The sequence below is a fragment of the Suillus paluster genome, assembly GCF_016628075.1.
Source record: "Suillus paluster strain FC165 chromosome Unknown EDB91scaffold_30, whole genome shotgun sequence".
NCBI lineage: Eukaryota > Fungi > Basidiomycota > Agaricomycetes > Boletales > Suillaceae > Suillus > Suillus paluster.
This window is the reverse complement of record NW_024537590.1, coordinates 51,833-68,162: the sequence shown is the minus strand read 5'-3', so window position 1 is coordinate 68,162 and position 16,330 is coordinate 51,833. Positions and strand designations below refer to the sequence as shown.

Below are 16,330 nucleotides of genomic sequence, written 5' to 3'. Positions count from 1 at the left end.
GTTGTCAGCACCTGACAACGATGAGCTCAGCTTTCGCACAGCCCAAAAACCTGATTTATAAATATACATGTGACAATGGTGGCTAATCCATATCATTCAACAGTCATACAAGTAAATCATCGCTGTACATCATCCCCTAAGACTCTGCAGGAATGAATAGGTGTTCAGATGTCAGTCCAGCTGTTGCTTTCTCCTGTGTTAGAAGAACTATTGAATTGACATTTATACTGGTCAACAAATAAGTGTCAATGAGGCTGAGCTCCCCCCCTGGACCATGCTATAAATGTGCGTCAAGATGAGTCTGTTGATGTGAATAATGAACACATTTACCAATGTTACTCTCAGTAAGGTATTGTATGGCGTCTGAGAGGAGCTCCACCTCAGTCTGAGCACGATGCAATCTTGATTGCATTAGGCCCAATTCTGCTTTAAGGAAGCTGGTTTCAGCTTCCGCATTAGATAAATCACCAGCTCATAATATCAGGATCTGCAAGGAAGCTCTTTCTGTTGCTTGATCGTCCATGTAGAAATCCTCTGTACATTCTTTAACCCATGTACTGACCAACTGGTAAGGGCATTGACCCACCTGCCAGATGTCATAAGAATCGATCCAACAGTGAAAAACAACCTTACTCACTTGAGGCAGCACCAGAGTCTTATATATCGTCATGAGCTTAGATGCAATGGATGTTGATTCTTCAGTTGTATAAACCATAGGAGGTCCAACATCCCTGCCAAAAACCGTACCGCCTTCTTCATCTTCAGTATCCCCACTTGTTGAGACTTTGCTTAGCCAATCGCTGCATTTCAGATGGACCAATGAATCAACCCTAGAGGACCTGTCTAGAGGATGCCAGTCTCTTGCAGAGAGCTGGATCACAGAGTGTGAGCTGGCAGGATGTGCTAAAAATCAAATATCGTCATCCTCATGCAAATACATATGATGCAATGAACTTACAGCCCACCTTCAGCTGAAGGACATCAATGGCCTGAGAATAAAGCGACAATTCCAACTGAGCTCTATCTTTCTTGTCTTCCATCAACTCTCTTTCTCTGTCAAGAAGGGCTCTGCGAGGCAATTGTGAATTGTGCAACAATTCTCCTTGCATGAATTCAATTTGGTACGCCATAACAAGACGCCATAGGTCGCCCGAGTAGACATGTTCTTCCAGCAGGAAGACCAGTAATCTTAACTCAAATTGAAGCTACATATAAAACATTAAAGATAGATTAATAGATAGTGAACGACTCTTAGCTGATGGTCGGGTTCCACTGGCAATCAATCCACCATCTTAGTCCGTCGACACCTACAGAAGAGGAAGAGAGAGCAAGAGCTCCCTTACGAGAAATTGCTGGGGGTGGAAGGAGCAACAAAAGACGGTTATCGATGACCGACATCATTATGTACAGAAGTAGTGTGGGATGGTGAGGTTTAGGTGAGAGTACAGACATAGTAGTCATGTGCAGCTCATGGGAAGTTTTAGGACACCAGGATTTCTTTAAGAGAAGCTGGCAGGGTAATTACCACATGTCCTAGATACATTAATCAAGCAAGCCTAATGATACTCTTATTCAAAAGTGGTATCCTGTAGTAAGCACCTGTGAAACCTCATAGACCGTCTAGTCCCAACTTGCTTGCACAATTTGCAATTCTGGAACAGTATAAGAAACTCCTCTAGGCTGATTTTCCCAGTCAAGGAGCCAAGCCTAGTCAACAGAATATCTTGTTCTTGATAAGACCACACCTGGCGTATTGTTTGAGGCCGATTTTCTGTAGCACTTAGTACTGGATTTGTCATTGTAAGACTTGGTAACTGTAACTCACCTCTGAGATGATACATACTGATGCTTTGCGACCATAACTGAAAATATTTGTCGATTTTTACTGCATAACCAGCAAGGTCAAAGAAATGCATATAGTCTGAACCCAAAAAAAATTGACCTTGGTATCTGCAAATATCCATAGCACATCTTGCCCTCCATACCAATGTTCCATCTGTCTCTTCTAGCCAAGAATACACAATCAACTCAACATAGTTTTGTTGCCTCATGTCGGCACAAAGACAGCAGGGATATTTGAGATGGCGTCTTTTTCTATAGTCGTCAAACTGATTTGGAGGAACCATGTTGCAATCATCTTCAGCAGGCCTTGCGTTGCATCAACACACGGCAAGATATCAAATGTGCACAAGGAAACATTGTACCAGGACCAGTCAACCATTGTTTGTGACTTTGTATCAAAGTGTAAGAGCGAAGACGTCAATATTATGGCTTCTGTGACAAGTTTGGCTATCCTTTGAATATTGTCTTCATCATGCGAGAGCGCAGTTATGGTTGATGAAGGCGAAGAAGGCGGTTCCATGGATACTGTCTCTCAGCGTTGACCATCCTACAATATTTGGAGTTGTCTTATGTTAAAATGACAGTGCTATTTACCGCTAGGTGGGACTCTGACCTGTTTCGTAATCGGCCAACAGCGGGAACCTTGTGATGCCATTGGTGTCATGATTCTATTGAAAATTAGTAAGTTTGGGCCGCAGAAAAATTCTATTGAGCCAACTGACCTGATTCAATTCGGGGCCACCAGTAGCCAATGACATTATTATCCAAGTCCTCCTAGCACTACCAATATGCCTAATTGATTCTTGTGTGAGCAGAAGCAGCTACAGCAACATTAAGGGATCCCACAAATGGGCATTCAAGAGGGTTCAAGAAGATTCAGAGACTCATGAAGCCAAGTGGAAAGCAAGAGTCACCACGTCTATGTGAGAACTAGCAACTCAAATGAAGCCTACAAAAGTCAGGGAGAGGAGCAAAGTGTTACCAGGGTTACCAGGCCAGTGCTGCGATTGAGTTCCTCGAATACCTACACCTTCAAGTTGTTGAGATCCGCGCGATGTCCAATCAGTGGACATGGCCCGTGCAGGGACTAGTGGAGTTAATGGAGCTTACCAAAGAAAATAACGTGCTCAGGGTACTCAACCACACAATGTCAAATAGTAAGAGAACTGGAAACCCGTCAGGATAATGGTGGGAAACACTAAACGAATCGAGCGAGGATTAACAGAACAAAACTGTGGATTTCCAAGGGTGGTACAGAGGAGCAATGTGATGGTATCTAAGAGACCCGAGTCTGCGATAAACAATATGAAAGATGGTTGATATCATGGAACGTTCACGTGACACTCGATCATCATAAGCATCTGGCTTACAAGAACACAAGATTCTCAACAGGTTTTCAGCCAGCTGTGGACTAAAAGTAGGCAAGCAAACAATATTACATTATCCCCTAAATGCAAACTGGATGGGACACTACGAGTGGTGCTGGGTTCATGTACACCTATGCGGTCGCCAAATGCCATCCAGTGACGGTGACGGTCAGTGTTGTTGGTGGTGCTCATGCATGGTCATCGCAGTACCAACATCAGGTTGGACCTGGGAGTGGCTATCTCAACCCCAGTGTGATCTTCACTGGACCAGACTGTCAAACATTCTATCATTAATGAGGCAGTTACCATCGATATGATATGTACATTCGATGATGTGACGGTGTCGAGATTCGGTGCATGTATATGACACCAGACAGAAGCTTATCTTGCTTGTGCCTAGAGGTCAATCTGTTAGTGCGCTAGGCTGCCCACAATGCCAATGGTGGGTACGAACATAGTCTGCAGGTAAAAAGAAATCATCTTCAGCACATCTGTGCTGCTCTTCGTCATGTCATTGAAGCTAGGCGTATCGACGAGAATGACATGAGTTCTGTCCAGCAAGAATGCCTGCGACATCTGTACTTTGTTTGTACAGCTCTCAAGCCCCATGCCAACTCTCAATTTCAAGCCAGATGCAGTGTTGATGAACTATTCAAATCTGTATCAGCATTGACGACTGGAACGCAGGGAAATGTCAGACCATTGTCTTTCCACTGCTGGTAACACCCATTACGCTGTGGGGTGTGTTAATCACCGCCAGAAATCTCAATGATGGTTACGCACACTATGTAAATAGTTTTGAGCTCTGGCTCTGGGCGTAGTTCTGTCCCTGAATCTAGTAGTATTTGCGGCTCAACATCAAAGTGCCTCATGCGTCTGGAAGAACCAAAGTAACTGAGATATCTATGCATGCTGTCGTCGAAGTTGGTGTTGTGTCTGGGTTTCTTGTGCTATACTGGTTTTGTAGATCGTAAACGCACCATTGGCGTGGACCAACGGAGCCTACAGACTGACAATGTCCCATGTTTACTTGGGCTTGCACTGATATCATGAAGTTTCTTCATGCCAGCAGGACCTCTAATGAACGGAAGCAATGGGGATGCAAATTATTGTACTGGCTCTATGACCATCGCTGGGACATGAGCCGTTTCAAGAGTCGACGTGAGTTCAGATTCGAGCAAATAGTGTACATTATTGACGTGTCTAAGAGGAGATTATGAGCCTGTTCTTCAACCAGTTCATGAGGTGCCTACCGAAATGAATCATGGTGTCCCCATACGATACTCTGCTCCCAAAATGACCCCGCATCATAGCCCATAGAAATCAGCTTAGCTCTGGCATTCTCTGCCGGCGAGCCAAGGAGTGACTGGACTGAGATGGAGTAGAATGTGGGAGAGAGGAAAGAGCGTCTGGGGATTCAGACCCTGTTTGTCCTAGAGCAATGTAAAATGGTGATGATGGGTCCCGGAAAGCATCTTGAAGGGACTACAGCAAGCAGAATTTCAGACTCACATGAGGATAACCGTAAGAAGCACATTGAAATCACCTTCATAGACGAGCCACTCAATGACGCCATTTGAAGTAAAGAACACAGTCATCTAGAGCCCAGTAGAACGCGTACACGCGCTAATGCTCCAAGTCGCATCACATTGTGAAGTGAAGGGCATGGTGAGGCGGGAAGGCTGGGTAGCAGGTGTGGGTCGTGGCGGTAGGGGTGGCTTTGGTGGACGGACTTGGATTGGGAGGGAAGTGCTGTGTGCTGGGACTTGTCAGGAAACATTGTCGGTGGGAGCGAGAAATGAAAGATCAAATTTTCGCTGAATGTATGTATTTAACTAAAATATCGCACATGAGCACATGATACGACATGAACTTGGGCATGACCTTCTCCTGGCTCGAGGATTTCTCAAGTGGGAGTCTCAGGTGGGAGTAGCAGAGACGCCTATGAAACCATTTCCCATGAGCTGAATTGTCACAATCAATAAATACACGCACCTTGCCCTTTGTAATGGCGCCCCAGGTTTCAGCACACTCTTCTGTCTCACCATCTTGACCTCAGCTGGAGCTTACTAGTTGCGATGCCCGTGGGTTTATGCTGCGGAGAGACTGAGACTGGCAGTAGGTAATCAGCATTGTGGCGATGATCTACACAAGGTAATCAGCATTAAGTGGCAATGATCGTGGAACATACTCTTTAAAATGGCATCCAACACTTTCGAGACACTCTCTCTGAGAACCATCTTGTCGAATATAGTCTGGCAATGGGATACGCTTCGTGCTGACTATGCAGGCAGTTGTCTGTCCAACTCGGGTCCAAAACCAAGTGACTCGCTGCGTGTTGGAGCTCTGGAGGGTTGCATGTGTACTATGGGTTACACTCTGTTTGTGACAGTCCACTAAGTCACACTCATGTCACAAATAGTAACAGACAGTCACACTGTCTGTGCTCACGTGCTCATGGATTGCAGTTGCAAAGAAACATGTTAAATTCAATGTCATTATCGGATAATGAACAGCGCTAAAAATTTAGATTAGATCTATATAAGAATGAGCCCCTTTTCGCGACTGGAACAAACTTAAACCACACTGAGACAGCCTTTGAAATTCTGTGGGATCGAAGCGCGAAATATGAGGGAAGGGGAAAGAGACAAAATGAAGCCCAGCAAACAAAAGAGTTGGTAGCCCTCGCGAAATCCAGACAAGGAAGAATTAGTATATGGTAACGTTACCGATGTAGAGCACAGTAACATGCAAATCACATGCGGCATTGATTGGTATTTAGTTTGCATGTGGTACTTTGACTGCTAGTATAGTGTTGAACGCTTAACGTTTGATAGGCTGTGTTATAAATATGGTACAGTGTATGCATATGTTGGTATAAGTGTGCGACTACTAGTGATAATGGCCTTGAATGATTCACAGTCACACCTAGATGAATCTTAGCTGGTAGCAAACAGAAACTGTTGATACTCGGCAACTCACCCTTCTTCGGAACCTATTCATCAAACACGCCGCTGCACACACAGTCTCTGTTGCTGCATTCAGCAGGCCTTGCGCCACCCCGCTCAACGTTGTCCCGATTTGGGATCCAGGTCCAGTGGTGACAGCAGCAGTAGCGGTGGCAGTGTCCTAAAAAGTTTAAACAACGATCTATTAGTAAATTGTCGTCAGCTTACCTGCTCCCAGAAATAGTCGGCTTGCATCTGCGATATGTTAATTGTAAGCGTCGATGATCCATCAATATTGCAAGTACTTACAATCACTCTCTTGGGCATAGCACCTATCGATCCACTGGTATTGAATACTTCTGATGCCATTTTATGATCTGCTAAGATCAGTGGTATAGGTAAATACTCCGATCATATGACACTTAGTATTACTTACCTGATATATCTATTATGTAGGCAAAAGTGTGTGTGATTGGACTAGATTGGACTTTGTGGTAAAGTTGTGGCAGAATACTAACAAGCCAATGTGACAGTCACAATGCGACAGATGGCCTGTGACAGACAACGACTTACGCGTTCTTTGCCAGACCCACAATGCAAGATTCTGAATGTTTGAACATCCATTCACATTCTGAATGCTTTGACATAGTAAGTTTTCTTCTTTGATTACATCCTATACACCCTTCTGACTTTTCTCTCCTCCTTGGAGACTCGCCACCAGATCTGAGCTCTATCATCATGCAATGCTTAGCAGCTTACCGATGGCAGTCATCAAGACTGATCGAGTGCATTCTAGTGAGCCTTTTGACATTTAATAAGACCTATCAAAGCTAACAGTGCTCTCTCTAGGGTTCGCCAGGAGAGGACTGCTCTAGTCATTGGTCTGATAGTACTACTATTACTATAACGCACATATTGGAGCATCAATTTACATGCATTTTACGAATCACGAGGCTGAGACTTATTTTCAAAATTCTGGTGCAAGTGAGAGCTTGAGGGATCATTGTAAGTTTCTCCCTTTGCTTCAATCATCCACACAGATATGTGCTTCATACAATGTTTATTATTCTCCTCCATCACTCAATACCTATCTACTCCACCAACATATTATCCTACTCTCCTTCAGTGTCTTCCATTCGTCCTTTTTTTTTTCATCTCTCTTACCCTGCCAGATTTTTATCATAGGCTCAGGTGATATATGCCCATCTTACTGTGGTGTGTAGACTCAATAAGCCGTTGCTTACCTGTGCCTGATCTTATACTTTTGGTCTCCCAGATGCAGTCACCTTTTCTAATGGGATTGTGCATCGATCATGCCTATATGCAATATTGTAAGCGGGTAACCTAGAATGGAGGGTGGCAGGAATGCCTGGCTACATAGCTGTACATATGCTTGACTAATGTTCAGCCTGGACTCTGATCACACAACCTCATGTTTGTAAAGGGGACTTCTACTGGGGCTCGAACCTTATAAAAAAAACCGGTAGTTTGGCTAAATTATTGTTTGGTTGTGATGGACGGATCTATCAAGAAAGCTATAAAGTCAAGAGTCAGCGGGGTTAACTCCCTCATCTCCCTCGCCAATTCCCCGCATTGAATTGTCATGCATACATTTATTTACAGTAAAAGTGCAGGACGTGTTATGATGTTTGACTATGCTGTGAGTATTATTTACAATAGCCTCCCTTGGCATCACGCTAAGATATCATTAGGAGGAGGCGAGTTTTTTGTTTTGTTTTTGTCAGATCAATAACGTCTATGGTCCTCATGTTGTAGGGTGGCTTTGATGAATTGCGTATGAGCTTGGACTTTGCATGTTACATGTTAGCTGGGACTAGCATCGGTCCATGCTATGTAGGTCGTCTAGCATTTCTGATGCTCTGGTTTATCTGACGCAATCACAGTGGCCAGCTGATGTAGCTATGACCACCAATCCTCCCATAGGATATATCACTATGAATGACCACAGTGGACCCCTTGTTGAGGACTCTGAAAGAGCAGAGTATCAGGTCCTTGTACCTATTTATGGCTTCACTGTGAGTAGTCTCCTGCAATACTTCTTAGAATGATCAGATATCTTGTCATGGGTTCTCAAACATAAGTTGATATCAGTCTGGACATGGCCTGATCGTGCGTCTTTGTACTCACAACAACTCTACATCTTTATCTGACTTGACTTATCTGAGCAGTTGAACTCAACTTCAGCACAAAGCTAGCGCCATGGCCGATGGGATTCTCTTGGCAACCTACATTTACTACTGCCATGTCTTTTGATAGCGCAACATACAGTCACTTGACTGACTACACCGTAGGATCGTACAACTCACAGTTAGGTATGTGCGTACACTTCTGGGACACTCATCTACTGACCATAATAGGGTACTTCAACGTCATTCCTAGCCCCAGTGCAAATCAGGCCGTCTCCACCTCCATCTATTCCATCACAAGACTTGATGCAACCCTCAGGCTTGACGTCCACCTTCTCTCAAGAGTTAAGCTGGCCTGCCAATATGAGATCAATTCCGGAACATGCTTCCCTTTGTCAGACAGTCATAGCCAACCTAACACTTGACAATCCCTGGACAACCGTCATACAGTGGTTCAAAATATGCATTATAGGAAGTCTAGTAGCAGGTAGGTATGGACATGCCATGGAGGTAGTAAAGTTGCCAGGTGTCAGACATCAATTCCTTACCCAATGTTTCCTGGAGGCGCTCTCCAGGAGCGGCATGACATTTGATGATTGTAAATCCATAGACTGTGAGTATCTTTCAACACGTCGAGTGATGCATGCTCATAGTCATATCATATCCCCAGTAGAACTGGTTCCAGGGACGCGCTTCCATTGGCACCATTTGAGAGAACAGGCAATATGTTTATCTTTTATCTTTTGAACAACCGGCTGACATTTGATTGTGGTCAGTACAATCACAAGCCAAATAACTTTGCTTCTGATTGGCACAAAGTCATCGGGCATTGCTTGCAGCCAGGGGGATATATGGGTTTCTGTAACAATCAAGACCAGTTACAGACATGGACTACAAGGATGCTTGCAGCTCTCGAGACACAGCTTGTTTCCGATTCTGTCAGTGTCTTACACTCGCCGCAGTAATAGTTACCTCAATCTGACTTTATTTAGGCTGATTATGATGTCATTGCAGAAATTATCAGCCTACAGATGGCCAAAGAAATTTGGCACCATATAGTCTTACGTCCAGTAGCATCTAATCCTTCCGTTAGCATAGCCGATATCTACTGGGATCAAATTCTGGACCAGCAAGGAGATGTTTCCCTGGAAGTAGTTGCGTTCATTGTATGCCTAGTGAGTTACTAGCTTATGTTTGCTGATATTGATTAATTTGAGTTTCAAGTTTTATGAATGGTGTCAGAAGGTGCTTAATGTGACACTGGACAGAATGGCTGCCGCCAATGTCATTCTGATATACAAATGCATCCTGCGTCTAAAGGGCCCACCTCTGGATAAGATTCAGCACGTAGCCAGGGACCTTGGTTTTATCAGGTATTTAGCTTGACTTTCTATCCACTCGGTATGCCATATTAATCCTATGAAGAGATATCAACATTTATAGTGTGGACAAGGATGGACGCTACAAGAGACAAGCTCTTGGACCGATCATCAGAACTCCTGTTCGCATCCGTACATTACAGGTCCAACACTTGCAGGAGTTGATGCCCGCATTTTTTTTTCACTCAAACGCATGAGCTTCATTGGGTGTAGTAAGTCTTATAATCGTTGTATTCGAAGCTCATTATCACTAATCCACATTCCCAGCAACAGAGTGTGTATCGGAGAATGTTAGTCTATATGTGTATTATATACCAGCATCTTATCTGTTCTCAAGTTGCGAAGCATATGCGATTTCTGACCTTAACAATTTGTTAAAGCCAGGACACGGTGACGGTGATGCCTTTGCTTTGCATGTGACATAGATCACATGATCATTGTGGGAATTTGAGCTCATCGTTGTCAGGTGCTGACAACAATGAGCTCCACCTAAACTTACTAATTATATAAGCGGCTACTTTTCATATGTTCTGTGAACTTGAATATATATATTGGTATGGTCATTGTTTGCTATAGTTTGAGACTGATTGCAACCGTGACCTTGAGCTCAGACCTCCCTGCTCTAACATGGCTCAGTCAACATTCGCATCTCTTCCATTCTCAACAGAGACTTTCAAGTTCAATCTGGAACTAACAGCGGCTGAACTTGCGCTCATTGAGTATGCTCTAGGGCAGGTGAATAGAAATCAAGAGGCCCTACCCTTGCTTGAGAGAGTTTGGTATCTGCGCATCCTGCCAGGAACTTCTCAAGGGCTGCCTTTGATTCATGATAGGTGAGAATGCCATGTACCTTGGCCCTCCATTCCAGATGATGACCTTGATATATCAGCATGAACGATATTAACGACTTAACATCCTTGAATGCTCATGCAGCCAACTCTTCTTCTGAAGATGATGCCTTTCTTGCTGTTGAAAAGTCCCTCACCTACCGTCACAAATTCTCAGCTTCTGTGGAAGATTTTTCCGCAAGAGCCTTGCTTCTGATGATGAGGAGGCAATAGATGAGACTAGCTTAGACACAGAGGCAACTAATGAAGATTATGACTCATATCTGGACAATAGCAATGACGACGTCAAACCCAACGGTCACGGTCACCAACGCCGGGTAGCATCCAGAAAGCTTCGTCAGCTTAATCAACATCCCTATGCACCCCCTGGAGGCCCTATTCCACCTGAAGACATTATTAATGTGAGGCCACCATGTCCTCGTAATGGGAGGTGCCTTCGTGCAGCTCAAATGTGGCAGGCGCAGGCTACATCTATCCAATCCACCAGCTTTATCACCTCTGATGCACTCATCGCGACACTTGCCACTCCTCATGTAGAGTCTACTGCCTCTCATTTGAATGTTCGCGTATGGGTCGATAACACCGTGTCTTATCTCAAACAGCAGGAAGGCATCCAGTTAGGTGTTTGCTCAATAGAAGCTATGATAGCACGCTGTCGGTTGGTTTCAGTTCACACAACTGGCTCAAGCTTTACAGCCATGATCACATACATGCAGTTGGCCATGCAATGCCAAAGGTATTTGCGTGCTTAGCTTGGTTTCTTGGTATTGATCAACAACTCATATTATAGTATCATCACAGCATCTGAGGAGCATTCCAACATTCGTCAATTTTACAATAAGGAGGTTGCAAAATTGGAAAATGCCCCATCTGAACGTACTTTTCATCGCTGGTATGAACATGGCTGCAAATTCATCTTGCTAGCTGCGGGCGGGTCATTCTACGTGCTCGTTATCATCGCAGGTCTGGAAATACGTTGGAAAGTTGCCTCCATGACGTTTCATGTGCTTCGGCAAGTTGGTAATATGTTGAGGCAGCCAGGGAATGGCGGTGAGTAACATGTCACTTGGCCTCATTTATTCATGTTCCTATTGCATTCCCACAGACAAGGCAGACTTAATCACTCGACGTATCATACCTACCATCGCCTGGATTAGATCCCAAATACCGATTTCCCTGCAAAAGATTTTTCCCTCTTCATTTCTGACAAGAGTGGGGGCCAAGAACTCCCTGGACTGTACAGACTTGGAGCTCAGTGATAGAGTCTTTGATGTGTTCAGACAAGAGTGCGTAATATACACGTGTCACATTTGCGATACTTTTCTCACTGATCTTTTCAGGAATTTTGCTCTCCCTGCCAGGGATACAGTAGCCTGGGGCATTTTCAAATCGGACATCACTGAACAGATGCTTGTTATTGGTGGTAAGGGCATAAATGGCCTCCTAAAATCTTTGATGCATCGCCCTGGTGGGGTAAAGCGCTTCAGTGTTACTGTCATCAGAACATTGTTTGACCACATGCATGGTAACAATGTGCGATTCCCTGCAGAGAATGACCGGAAGGAGAATGCGATATGGACAGAGAGCGAGTGCGTGAAAGCGGCGGCTGGGGAAGTTGTTAGGGATCTTGATGACTTAAGTAACAAGGTGCGTGAGCTCTGAATTTTGCAATGCAGCGGTCTCACTGATGCTTCAGTTAAGTTGGATGAACTCTATGTAGAGGGCTACAGAAACCACAACAGATACTTACGCATACCAATGCACATTCTCAATGGGTGAGATGATCTTTCTGTTGTCCTAAATACTAGGAGCTCATGTTTCCAGCGGTATGCTTGATTTACGCAATTCAAACGGAAGTCTCATGGCCTTTATCTGTCCCTCACTACCAGAGACCATTCGCCTTTGCCTCACCAGTAGTTTGCTTGCCTGCTTTGAAAGCAATCTGGTTTTGCAAGTCCGCAAGTTTTACGATTCAGAAGGGGTGCCACAAGTGGAGGAAGACACCAGTTCCACTTTAGAAAAGCTGGCGGAGAAGACTCTTCTTTATCCCTTCCAGTGCCTGCATTTCTCTCTCTGGAATCGCTACTCAACTGTGGTGAGTCGTCTTCATATTCACAATACTGAATTCTAAAGAGAATACTACATCCGACAGGGAGACAATGCACCCACTCATATCCATCCTCATAACATGGTTAGGGTGGACATTGGTCGCACTAATCATATGCAGTGTTTACCCTATCCTTCAAGAGACATCTTGGAGCACCAGGAACTATATAACAACATCCTGACTACATTTGGCAAACTCTTTGAGTGGATTGAAATGGTGGTGAGTGACATTTCTGGTGCTTGACTAGACACTCACATCATCATAGATGAAGGAGTTTTTGCCAGAGGAGTATGAAGTTTTGGTGGAACTTGGCCAGAATCTTCCTGGTGGAGAATGATCACTGGTGGCTCCTTTCCTCTCCCTTGTCCTCAATCTTAATGTGGCCACTGTGGGTCATTGAGACTGGTTTGACAAGAACCTCTGTCTTGTCTTACCCCTAGGTGAATTCACAGGCAGTGCTTTGGTGATGTTTGAGCAGGGATTGGTGTTGGAGATTTGTTGCGGTGACTTTGCCATCTTCTGCTCCTCTGAGACCACTCACTTTAACCTGCACTACGAGGGTAGGAGGGCCTCATTTGTTTTCCACACAGATAAGGGTTTTGATAAGTGGAAGGAGGGGCGGAATGGCTGGGCAGCAAATGACTACTTTCATTGAGAGGTTTGCGCTAGTGTTACTTTTATACTCTTAATTCAGTGGACTTTAGGCCCTTTCTCCCTATAACTAAGCTCTCTGAGGCTAATGTTGGTGAAGCACTTCTTTTCTCTCTTAACATTCCCAGCCCAGTCATGCTGGAAAGAAAGCACAGGCGATATAAGTTTTGCATTTAACCCCTAATCATCTACTTTGTACTTTTACGTCCATTGTATTCCTTTCACTTCAAGTTCTTTAACACACATCCAAACTAGTTTCCTCTGGCGTTATGTTGTCAAGTTCATCTGTTAAGGTTTAGCTTTATCCAGAGAACGCCATACTAATTTTGCAATCTCACCTAGAGCTTCACCAGAGAATGGAGATGGTGCATCCCATTGCATCTGAGCGGCAGTGTAGTAGTTCACATCAGGTGGTGCGTACTTCTCTAGAATGTTTGCGCGGTGAATCTCCTCTAACCATCTCAACCTGTATCTCTTGTACAGCTCAAAGAAACGACTACAGTTCTTTTCCGCTACTGCCAGGTGTTCTTGGAGATCAAGATCTTCAACTACTTGGGGTATTTGAGTATTGTTTGGATGCTGATGTACGCCCTGGCCATTGGTATGGGAACTTCTGTTTGTTGGACAGGTGAGTTTTTAAAATGCTTGTGAAGGAAAACGTAGAACGAACATAGGTATCTCTGATTCCGGCTCACTTCTTTTCTCAGTCTTCAAGTCAATTTCAATCCTTTTAAAGTATAAAGGAAAGTGCATTTAATGAGGCGCTGATGAGCTTACCGCAAATTCAAATTTAAGCCATTTAACACCACTGATTGTTGCATTTTGCCTCAGACAAGCTCAACACAGATGGGCTGAAGGTATTTTATATGTTCCTACATCCTATCCAAATTAGTGCTTGTTACCACCATTACACTCAACATAAGGAGCTGTAGATGTCTTACAGCATGGCTATTGGAGTGCTGATGTTACTTATGACATGACACTTAGCATTTATTGTCATCTATTGGCGCTCTGCCCTGGTTTATCGGCTAGTCATGTATAAATGAAAGGACCAGGCATCCTAGACAATTGTGCACACACTCAGATGGACAAGGACAATTTGTCTTCAAGTGAATCTCGCAAGAGGGGTTCATCGGCTCTTCAGCTGGGTCCCCGCAAGAGAGCATACGTCTTTTAACCTATTAGCAATGTGCGCCCTGACATCAGTATTTTAGCTTGAAATCTGATCCCCTTGTTTCACATGGACGACACTTTGGTCGTACAGTTTTCGCCCTCTGCAACTATCCCTCTCTTTTAACGAATGGAATATTAAGATTAGAACAACTGGAAGAAGCTTCCATAGAAGATTTTCCTGCTGAGTCAACATTGTCTTATTTTCTACTACTGAACCCCTCATAAAGCTCTCAGGGAGTGCTGAGAGCACTTGGTATTTGAAAAGCTCCTGGATTCCTATCCAGGGCTCTTAGAATGACTGAATGAAGGTTCAGAGGAAGAACTTTTTCATATAGGAGAACTGGTGAGTCACATGCATCTGCCAACAATATTCTTACTTATCCAAGAAGATTGGCAAGGGAGCGGCTGCTGCAAGGGGGGAGGACACAAAGTCTTTGAAACCCATCATTGATTGGATAGCGCCAGCAGGTGAAGCAGTAGTGCCTCCTTTATCCCGGAATTCTAAGACCAGTCAGGGCTTCAATCACCCTCTCACTGGTCGTTTACTCTGTCCTGCTGAGTTGGATTGGGATGATGCGGAGTAAGTCGTTTGAGTCATTATATTCCAAAACCAATCACTGATACTTGATCAGCACAAAACAGAGACTGCAAAGTGGTGAACTCACCATCAGCGGAGACCAGTGACCTCTATTTCTATATGCCAAGGAGGCCTATGATCCAGAGGATCCTTGGGATGGCCTTCTCAGAAGCTGCTTGCTTATAAATGTGAGTGCGCTTTTTGAATACATGCATGCTTATTGTATATATTGGTGAACAAGGCATTCAGACATGTTTTTACATCGCCCAGTTCAGTGAACAAAGAGCCCAAGGCAACACGTGCAGGAAATGCTCGACTTCATGGTATGACTACTGTCACATCTGCTTCAGTAGCATATGTGGCCACCCAGGTTTCTATAGCGCTTCAAGTTATTGTGTATTTGTGACTAACCATTGGCATAGATTCGATTTGCACTCTGTTCATCCTCAGTATTCTCATGCACTGACACGATCACAGATTCAGAGATGTTCTATCACTCTCTGCTTGACCTTTTGGAGGACCCAGATGAGCGTATGGAGACCACAGAACTACTGCTTTGGTGGAATCGGTAAGTCAACATGTTTTCTGAAATGTTCAAACTCTTACAGCAATTTAGTCAGATATTTCCAACTTCTTCAGCTGCCAAAAGACCTCTCAAAGCTAATAGCGCTCTCTCTAAGATTCGCCAAAAGAGAGCCGCTCTAAAAGAAGCAGGAGGTACTGCTTGACGCATTCCAGTCATTGGTCTAATAGCACTACTATTATTATAATAAAACATATTGGAGCGTCAATTTACATGTATTTCATATGATGCAAAAAAGACCAATTTTCAAAATTCTTGTGTCAGTGAGAGGGACCTGGGAAGCAGCGCAATGACAAACTTACCTTGGAGCTCAAGACCGCCCCGAGACATTCTGACCAGGTCTGATAGTGCCCTGCTACACATGAGCAATGTGGTATCAATGGTGTAGACCACCCTCATATAAGAGCGCTGCAAGGAGCTGTAAGCTGGTTCCAGTGAGAGGTACTTGGGAAGCAGTGCAATGACAAACTTACCTTGCAGCTCAAGACCACCTCAAGACATTGTGATATAAATGGCACAGACTGCCCTCACATGAGAGGGCTGCAAGCAGCTATAAGCGGTTTCAAGTGAGAGGGACTTTGGAGGCAGTACCATGACAAGCTTACCTTGCAGCTCAAGACCACCTCAAGACATTGTGACATAAATGGCACAGACTGCCCTCACATGAGAGGGCTGCAAGCAGCTGTAAGTGGTTTCAAGTGAGAGAGA

At 44.3% G+C, this 16,330-nt stretch overlaps 4 protein-coding genes across 4 annotated transcripts; 2 read left to right on the top strand and 2 right to left on the bottom strand.

Moving 5' to 3' along the window:
• Positions 1 to 472: 472 nt before the first annotated feature.
• On the bottom strand, positions 473 to 1,452 carry EDB91DRAFT_1248994 (uncharacterized protein; the record flags this gene model as incomplete). Its single annotated transcript, XM_041323007.1, has 4 exons — positions 473 to 586; positions 638 to 903; positions 959 to 1,205; positions 1,312 to 1,452. The coding sequence occupies 4 exons, from the start codon at positions 1,450 to 1,452 to the stop codon at positions 473 to 475; spliced, it is 768 nt and encodes a 255-aa protein (XP_041176543.1).
• Positions 1,453 to 2,312: 860 nt separating this feature from the next.
• Positions 2,313 to 6,804, bottom strand: EDB91DRAFT_1082550 (uncharacterized protein; the record flags this gene model as incomplete). Its single annotated transcript, XM_041315504.1, has 24 exons — positions 2,313 to 2,389; positions 2,456 to 2,510; positions 2,565 to 2,663; positions 2,825 to 2,866; positions 2,953 to 3,040; positions 3,076 to 3,133; positions 3,213 to 3,253; positions 3,534 to 3,605; positions 3,664 to 3,857; positions 3,910 to 3,943; positions 3,993 to 4,085; positions 4,224 to 4,286; positions 4,463 to 4,618; positions 4,722 to 4,807; positions 5,205 to 5,257; positions 5,280 to 5,354; positions 5,401 to 5,464; positions 5,493 to 5,605; positions 6,192 to 6,204; positions 6,234 to 6,338; positions 6,386 to 6,412; positions 6,467 to 6,534; positions 6,594 to 6,670; positions 6,731 to 6,804. 24 exons carry the CDS (start codon positions 6,802 to 6,804, stop codon positions 2,313 to 2,315), a joined length of 1,827 nt encoding a protein of 608 aa, XP_041176542.1.
• A 1,616-nt stretch (positions 6,805 to 8,420) lies between these two features.
• Positions 8,421 to 12,975, top strand: EDB91DRAFT_1248992 (uncharacterized protein; the record flags this gene model as incomplete). The annotated part of the gene is made up of 14 exons (XM_041323006.1): positions 8,421 to 8,490; positions 8,536 to 8,648; positions 9,081 to 9,242; positions 9,297 to 9,470; positions 9,529 to 9,677; positions 10,689 to 10,932; positions 10,990 to 11,267; positions 11,322 to 11,581; positions 11,637 to 11,817; positions 11,872 to 12,178; positions 12,233 to 12,306; positions 12,356 to 12,626; positions 12,684 to 12,857; positions 12,904 to 12,975. The coding sequence occupies 14 exons, from the start codon at positions 8,421 to 8,423 to the stop codon at positions 12,973 to 12,975; spliced, it is 2,529 nt and encodes an 842-aa protein (XP_041176541.1).
• Positions 12,976 to 14,373: 1,398 nt separating this feature from the next.
• On the top strand, positions 14,374 to 15,767 carry EDB91DRAFT_1237634 (uncharacterized protein; the record flags this gene model as incomplete). Its single annotated transcript, XM_041321604.1, has 8 exons — positions 14,374 to 14,457; positions 14,496 to 14,656; positions 14,690 to 14,715; positions 14,771 to 14,805; positions 14,852 to 15,042; positions 15,209 to 15,227; positions 15,462 to 15,607; positions 15,656 to 15,767. 8 exons carry the CDS (start codon positions 14,374 to 14,376, stop codon positions 15,765 to 15,767), a joined length of 774 nt encoding a protein of 257 aa, XP_041176540.1.
• Positions 15,768 to 16,330: the final 563 nt, after the last annotated feature.